The 8,851-nt window shown below is 34.5% G+C and overlaps 1 protein-coding gene across 3 annotated transcripts in view; it reads left to right on the top strand.

Annotated features, from left to right (window-relative positions):
• The window catches only part of LOC111048589 (orexin receptor type 1), a 247,865-nt gene that overhangs the window by 205,493 nt on the left and 33,521 nt on the right, over positions 1-8,851 (top strand). For all 3 annotated transcript variants that reach the window (XM_022334504.2, XM_039442529.1, XM_039442528.1), the window contains one exon: positions 1,372-1,484. In XM_022334504.2, the coding sequence (XP_022190196.2) occupies positions 1,372-1,484 (113 nt within the window). The remainder of the gene's footprint in view (positions 1-1,371; positions 1,485-8,851) is intronic.

The raw sequence follows: 8,851 nt of genomic DNA, 5'->3' as shown, positions 1-8,851 counted from the left end.
ATTATAATTAATAGATTGGGAGAAGAAGAATATACATGCTAAAATACGAACTTTAAACCCTTGAAAACCACTCTTAGAGTTGAAATATCGCCAAAAGATTTCTTAGTGAGCATCTAGGACGTATAAGGAAGCTATATTCCAAGTTCTGTTGCAATCCATCCAGTAGTTTTCCAGTAATCGTGATCAGTGAGTGAGTCAGTGAGATAAGTATAGATTATTATCAATGAATTTTGCACATGAATTTGTTAATAATCTTTTTCCGATGTGTTTGATTATTATCAATGAATTTTGCACTTGAATTTGTTAATAATCTTTTTCCGATGTGTTATATCATCTTTATATATTGCAACCTAGTAAATTAGAATGTATTTTTTCTAAATTTCCCTCAAATATCTAATAGCTAGAGTGATTAAATATGTGACGTATACTACTTTCATTGAAATTGTATTTTGAAATAAATAAATTGAAATTGAAATCATCGGAATCACGATATCGCATCCCAGCTGATGAAACATTCAACCCAGTATTTCTATTCTATGCATTTTTTCTCCTTCCCCCGTCTGCCGTTTCACATATGATAATTTTTTCAAGATACATATCAGTTGACACATAAATATAATACTTATAAAATGGAATCTGTCATCCATCAGGTCTCCTTTTTAAGGATTTGAGAAATAGCTTGAATTTTAATAAAGCTACCGCTATCGTTGAATTCAATATTCACTGATTCATGAATTGTAATCAGATTTTGCTACATAGTGTTCCATGTCTAATGAATTTGATTGAATAATAACTTTCCAACTTTCTCCTTTATATTATTTTGTCTATTTTCAAACTTTCATGGGAATAGAGTATCTGAGCCATAAATATTCACATAATTATTTATTAAAATAAAAAACGAAGTTGTGTGCTTTACTCAGTAGTATTGAAAGGGAATGAGAAATTATTCAATAGCGTCAATAATTCCAAACAATTATACAAGAAATTGTGTATTCCATGATTAATGGTATGCTGTGAATTTTATATGTTCTCGAAGTTAAAAAGTGTCTGAATATCAAGTCCTCAAAATTTATTGAAGAGTGCAATTTCCCGTGCAATTTTCCTGTCCGCTGAGTTCTACAATCAAACTTCTATCCCACTTTCAACTTTTCAAGTTTTCATGACGTATGTGAGATGTATTTCTATAAAAATGAATTATCCAGAAACATTGTATCTGATGTCAATTCTAAAAGCCTTATATGGTCAACATTGAAGGTGACTGGCTACTATACAAAAATGTACAAGAAATATACAATGTGGATGACTCAATCCAATCTTCTCACAAATTTTTCACAAAGCGATTCTGGCAAATATTTCATTGTTATGTTTCAGAATGACCATGGACATCAAACAAACCGAAGTGACTGGAGGTCTTGCTATCGTGTCCCACTGGCTCTGCTATGCCAACAGCGCTGTGAACCCGGTTATTTACAACTTCATGAGTGGTGAGTAAATTATTTTTACATAGCTGTCATCATTCGGCGCTCTCAAATTGTTTTTGTTATTTATTCTCACTTCCTTCTCATTTCCTGTTGAGTACTGTTTTGAATTCATGGTATTATCACAAAACATTCCACCTGCAAATTATTCTCGGAAGTTTTGGAGATTTATTGTTGGATAAGGTTTCTCTATCGTTTACAATCCATTAATTTTGTGATTGCGTAAATGCAGTTCCCATACTTAAGATTCGAATACTTACAACGTATTTAACAAGGTCAATTACTGTGAGTAACATGGGAACAATGTACGGTACATTTGAGGAAATGAAATTGATTTACTGATTCAAGACGTTTTCTTTGTTTAAAAACATTCATTTGAACAAGTATCATTTGAACAAATATCAGTAATATTTGAAGGTAACATTCATTTGAACAAGTGAGTATCATTTGAACAAATATCAGTAATATTTGAAGGAAACCCGATATAGAACAATTCTTTTGAAATTTGACAATGGATCTAGACATTTTAATATTATTCTGCATAAAGTAATTTATGAGTTTGAAAATATCGAATCCCAGTTGATCGGAACCCACCTCAAGCTGTAGGACTACTTATCTCTTGACATTATCTTCCCTATTATCTACACAAATGCATGGACTTCACCCTCAGCAAAATTCCACGCGATTACGCGATTTATCTACTGGTTCCTGAACAGGTTGCAGTATAATAAACACATGTCCTCTTTTTCCAAAATTGGTTTTAAAATCAATCACTGTATCCTTATAACTATTATCTAAAAGTAATAACACTTGAATTTAAACTGTGAAATTGTCAAACCGACACAATTCATTGAAGCTATTCATTTTCCTATTGTATTCATATCATAAATGGATTTTTTACAGTACTGGGTAAAACATTATACAATTCATTGATCTTAATGTTTACTCATTTAAGGCAGAACATCAACTTCTATTAAAAATTGTTGAACTTTTCAAGAATCTGCTTCTGTTAGCTTTTACTATTGAGTTGTTCCAGTCCCTTAAACACCAAATCATAACATAGCTTCAGGGCTCCAGTTACATCGGAGCTAAATACTGTGTTAATTTGCGCTATGAGAAAGCTCAAGATCATTATTATCTCAATTTGGTTAAAGGTATTCTACGTTGGAGAACCTGGAAAAGCTCATATTCCTTGATGCAGGTCGTAGACGTTCTGTCTTGGAAAATTGATAGCTTAAGTGGCTGATTCATTTGAAATTTCTGTTCGAGAGTGCTGTGAAGGTCTTACTGATCTTCCACCTATCGTATGTCAGACTTTATATCTCAAGAAGCAGCTACTGTAGAGCTATTTGCAAATTTAATAGGTGTTTTGTGCGCCCGGAAAGGTCTGACTAGATTTCACTATCAATTAGGTACCGTGTAATAGATTCATAGACCACACAATGCTGTATTCTAGCAGAGTTCAATTATCGTCAATTTATGGTGAATACAGTGAGTGGGCCGCTATATTTCTCATGTTACTTGTTCGATATATTCCGCTCACTCACTTCTTGCACGAGCACGATATCGAATGAGCCATTTTCATATCTAATATCAGATTCTCGATAGATAGTGCTCTATTACAGCGAAATCCCAGCGAGAACATTGGTAGACCCTCGGGCTGAACTGAATATTTCATCCGAATATCTCCGTTGTAGAATTTCGAAATAGTCCGGCTTAGAAAGCTCTCGCTGCCTTTATTTACTCTCAAGCCTTGATTAGAGAAAGGGTTATTGAAGTTGCAGAGCGCTGTATCGGACTAGAGGTCGTCGCAGCTACAGCAAATCCGACTACGGCTAATCTGAAATTCAGGAATGATAATGGGAATTCTCATCTTACTCGATGGACGGACAGAGATGAGACAGAAGAGTGCCACAGCTCTGCTACCCCCGGTCTGTTTGTGATGTTCCATTAATTTGGCTGGCATTTTTTCCTCCGTTTCTTTGGAATGGATTTCACAAGGACAGAAAAAATCACGATGTAATGACGACGGAGAGTTCGGTAGGGTGAATCAAAAAGTAACAATTAAACTATTGAATCGTTTATCCATCACAGAAGGCTCCTGGTCAAAAAAGAGAAACTCGTTGAGAATTGCCAGCGAGCATGAAAACAATGGAAAAACGAGTTGTTTTTTGAGTACCTACATACATAGATTGGGAAATGTTTTTTTTTCGATTCATTCAGTGCAGAAAGAAACGATATTTGGAATAGCAGGTCTGTTTTCTCCCATGAATGAATATTTTTCTAATTGTGAATGGAATATTTCAATAGAATAGGCTACTAACCCTTTGTATTCCAGGAGTTACCTTCTCCACATCAATACTATTGTGAGACAATGCTCAACTCTTCTTCACTCCGTTTCGACTGTATTGCCGTTCAAGGATCGAATCACTTGATTAACAAGTGTAGATCAATGAAAAGATATAAAAAGAAATAGTAGATAAAAATAAAGACAATAATAACATTTATTACACCTTCTTCAAGAACGGTGATGATTTCATATAATACAGGCTTCTTCTTTAATATCTAATATAGCTATTTTCCGAAATCATAAATTTAAATCTCACATGAAAATATATTATTGTTCATCTCTTATCTATTTCAATTATAAATAGAATGTATCAATTTTCAGCTCTTCCACGTGCATAGCTATGTACAAAGGATTCTCTACTCACATCAATCCAAATCACTGAATTGGAGTATCGAATTTGAACCTGGTTATTCTCGAAAACTTTTTTTTGTTTGATCACTATTATAAGTCAATGATTTTGTCAAGGAACACTCACTTTGATTTTTATGAATAATAATTATGATATTTCAACAGAATTCTAATTTCCACCTCGAAATATGGTTAGGAAAAAGCAGTGAGGTGGATCTGAATGTCAGCAATACAAAAATATTTTTCAAAGTTTTATAGTTTTGAGGCAAACAATAATTCTTTCTATAAGATTCAAAATATTATTGTGTTTCCAAACGTCCGGTATCTATTATAAAACTTTTTGATTCTTGCTTTGTTAGCCTCTATTGTCCAGCCACTCCTCAAAAAACCTCGTTTTCATTATTACCTACGAAGACGATTAAAAATTATAACATGAAAAATTGATATACGAAGTCTTTTTTCCGCTTTTGAGATTTGGAAACTGATTATTTGAATTGAATGGTAATCTTGGGGAAAAAGGATATAAAATATTTTCGAAATCTAAAAATATTCAATTTTTTCGTGTTCTATTTAGAAAGGATTTGTTGGATCAATTGTATGAAGTCTTTTGAATGTTTCGGAAGAACAAGGAAAATTCAAATGGAAGTTGAAAGAGATTATACCCGCGACCCGCGACCTTTCTCGTTTAAGGATATGTATTTGAATTTTCCTTTGAAATGTTTCTAGATGATATAACAGAGAGAATAAATTCTGCTCTTATTTTGACAGAGATGGAATTTTTAATGGCTGATTGCGAATAGAAAGGCACGGTCTTATTTGGGCTACCTGTTTTCCTTATGGTGACCTTTCTTTATCCCTAAACAAGAACACAAGTTGATCCCCTCCATCTGTTTGATCTTTCTGCTATTTTCCAATTTCTTTCCCGTTCAGTTATCTTCGAAAATCGTGTCGGTGCCATTGAAGACACTCAGAATTCGAACTAAACGAATCAAATTCCTTTCACTCTCCATTCCCCATCGTCGCATACAATAGCAACAGTTGTCTGAGCTGCACACGATCGGATCGTTCTCTCATTTTAGTCTTCCTTGCTTTATTTTTCTTAATCTCTTTCTTTTCTTTTTGCTCCTCCTCATCCCTTTTTGTCTGCTCTACACGTCTTATCATCTTATTTCTCCTTTGTCTCGTCTTATTTTCCTTTATTCTGGTCTTCTCTCTCTTTCCATTCCTCTTCCTCAATCGATCTTCGTCTTTGACCCTTCCTAACAAAATTTCAATCCTCCAGCTGCACATTTCCTTCTACACTATGAAAAAACTGCCTGCCGTCTTATTCATTTTTTTTCTTCTTCATCTAGTTATCTATCTTCTCATCCTCTTGTCGTTTCCCTGTCATAACCAGCTCTTTCTTTTTTCTTTCCTCTCAACATTTCGCATTTCAAGATTTTCTTTTTCACTACGAAGAAAACCACCAGCCGTTTAATTTGTCTTCTCTATCCTGTTCATCGAAATGGATGAGTGTAAATGGGAACGATATCATCATTACATATATATTATAATCAAATTGCATACCATCATATTCATTTTCTGAATAATAATTATTGATTTTGTACTATATAAAATTCATTGAATAGTTTGCAGCATTATTTATTAGAAGAAAATAGAATCAAAAATATTTTTTTGAGAAAAAATGTACGTTCATAGCAAATTATAGTCCTAAGAGCAGTCTCTTGCTATAATTGCTATTTGGTAAATATGCCAAAGCCAGAAGCAAATATTATTTTATCTCTAGTATTCCACAATGAAGAAGGTTCTTGTAACCATTTATATAATGAATAACACTAACTGTTTGGCTGTTTGGATGTGAATGGTCCAGGGATGCCCATAAGGATGTGGGTCTTGATGGGAATTCCAGGAGTTGAAAAAAATCTTGAAGATCCCAAAAAAGTACGAAAGTTTCACGTGACGACCGCTCACTTTTTTCCGCGAAGGGCTCCGAATCTAGAGGGGAGAGCTGAATTTTCATGGAAATCATGAAGCTGAACTTTCTAATTGAGGAGGAGGTAACCACAGTGGCAAGAAAAGAAATTATCTTTTTTGAGGGTTGGTTCAAAATCGAATCTTGAGAAGTTCAATTTCTATAAGGGGGGGGGGCTTGTACTTATAATTAGGATAAGTAGTAAAGGTGAGCAACCATGTGTCAAGTGAAGTACTGGCTCGTTTTTGATTTACAAAATAAATCAACCATGGTTTCTAAGCAAAACAGTAAAGTAAAGCCATTCTTCAATGTTTTATTACAAGTTAGAAAGTAAAATTACGAGTGAGTTTTATTTGCAAGTGAAGGGAGCACTCTTCGCTGCACAAGTCTATTCAGTCTAGTATCGTTGAAAAGCTTTTCATTTTATGTTTTGTAACATCTATAAATTTGTTAATAATTGCATGTCTTCTTCTCCATCCTCCTTTTCTCTTTCCTCCCATCCTCCTCCTTCTACTTCTACTCCTCCTCATCCTCCTCCTCCTTCTTCTTCTTCTCTTATCGTTCTTGTCCTTTCACACCTCCTCATCACTTGGTTTTATTTGTTCTGTCTTCAATCCCACTGAGACGGTTCTCCGTCTAGCCTACTCTTTTTAGAGTAGAGTGGGTCAGGTTGCCTTTTTCAATTAACAGCAAGCGTTTTCTGTGCAAAATGTTTCGTGTAGGTGTGAGAGGGTGGGGTAAGCTATCTTACAGAAGTGTGTTAAATTGTTTCAGCCTTTCTACAAAAACAGTGCTTTAAAAGAGTGTGCTTAGTAGAGTTTTTATTCTTTCGACTGGAGAATACTACTTATAATGAAAAAATATTAATAGATTCACGATATCAATTTATATCATCATATCTCATAACTTTATATCTATGATAGGATGGGATAGGTAATTTAATCATTGTTCTTCTACAATAAAAGCCGAGGGAAACTTAAAACACCCTCTTCTTCTTACCAACAAATTATACATTTATAAACAAAGTGTTTAAGACTCGTAATGATACAGCGAGAGTACATGTAATGTACATGTAGTGTACTCTCACGATAAAATTGACGGGAGAAGCTGATTTTCATTGCACAGTATCTTTTCTTTTTTAACTATCATCAGTTCTATGAGTTCTATTACTATAGCCTTTGAAAGTGATTATTGAAAAATCATTTCCTTTTGCTCTTAGCTTCATTAGAATGAGGTGTCTAGTATAGTCTTATACAATATATTGTGCAATTCACTTACATCGCTGTTGCCAACATATTTTCTTATCCCCTGCTCCTGTCCATTTATTTATTTATTCATCTAGTCTTCTAGTCATGGATAATAATATTATTCTACTTTTATGAAGAGGCACAAAACGTTTATTCGCTTGTATTAGCATGGACCCCATCCTACACAATTTATCAGTAGTATTAGAACAATATGATGGAACTCGTAATTTCACAAAATAACACCACTATTACTTGGAGAATGCTGTGCAGTGTTTAAGAGAAGATTGAAACAAATTAGAAATAGGCCTACTTTGGTCAATTTCCATGATGAGTTTCTCTGCTCTTTTCTTAATTCACTAATGCGCAGCTAACGCACTGTATTGTAAAAATTCTGAAGCAAGGAAAATTACTTGGACTTTTTCCAATCGATCGTACAAATGGATAAATGTGCTGGAAGAGCGTAACATGGAAACAAAGCGTATTGGGTAAGCGACGGCAGGGAGGGTGGAGGGTGGTACCGTTGGCCTTATCCCATTCGTAAACTTTCAATGTGAAGGAGCTGCTTTGTTTGAACTTTACTTCTATTTAACTCAACTTCTATGGTACGCTATTTCCGTACATCTAATTCGTTATTCCATTATCTTATTATTTCTCACTTCATTCTTATCCTCCGTTATTGTGTTGGATGAATATTCAACGACTCCAAAGCTAGAACAAAAATACAACTGGAATAATGTTTTCTTCAAGTTTATTGTGATAATACTGCTAGTGGTTGATAATATGGATTTAGCTTCAAGATTGATATTAAACGATAAAATTTTCCCAAGAATCGAGACATTTTTCTCTGAAAATGTTAAAAAAAATCAATAATTCTTGTGATTTGATGAGCTCGCTTCGCCCGCCTTCACTATCTAGCCAGGCGGATTTGACCCCTGGACCCAGGAATATCGAGACCCATTGAAAACCTGCAGGATCGTTTTGTACCCCTGGGGATTCATTAATTTTAACTATTTTAAAACCAAACCCATTGCCCTCCACAGTTTTTTGGTTTTTGAAACTCAGATTTCAAGCAATACTTTGGGAGCCCTCAAGTTGAACGCACACATCTACAGACAAACGTAGAAAAAATCAAACGTCTGCATGCAGACGTGAGCAGACATCACATAATATACAGACGACGATCATCTGTATGCGTTGCAACATTCTATCACCTTGAAAGGGATTTTTCCTCCGTCTGTCTGCTGCTGTGTGCGTATGCTTCTCGCCTTTCTATATTCTGTAGACCCCGCTTTCTCTGAAGTTATCATATGAACTTGAATTCCAATTATTTTTCTTTCAAAAATTTGAAAATTAATAAATCGTCAAACACTCAGTCTAAGTTTAAAGATCATTTCGAACCAGTTTTATCAGTCCACACTCTCTCATGTCCTGAACCTGTCCTATTTGTCGTTTACTG

Source organism: Nilaparvata lugens, chromosome X (assembly GCF_014356525.2).
Source record: "Nilaparvata lugens isolate BPH chromosome X, ASM1435652v1, whole genome shotgun sequence".
Classification (NCBI taxonomy): domain Eukaryota; kingdom Metazoa; phylum Arthropoda; class Insecta; order Hemiptera; family Delphacidae; genus Nilaparvata; species Nilaparvata lugens.
This window is presented reverse-complemented; position numbering and strand designations above follow the sequence as displayed.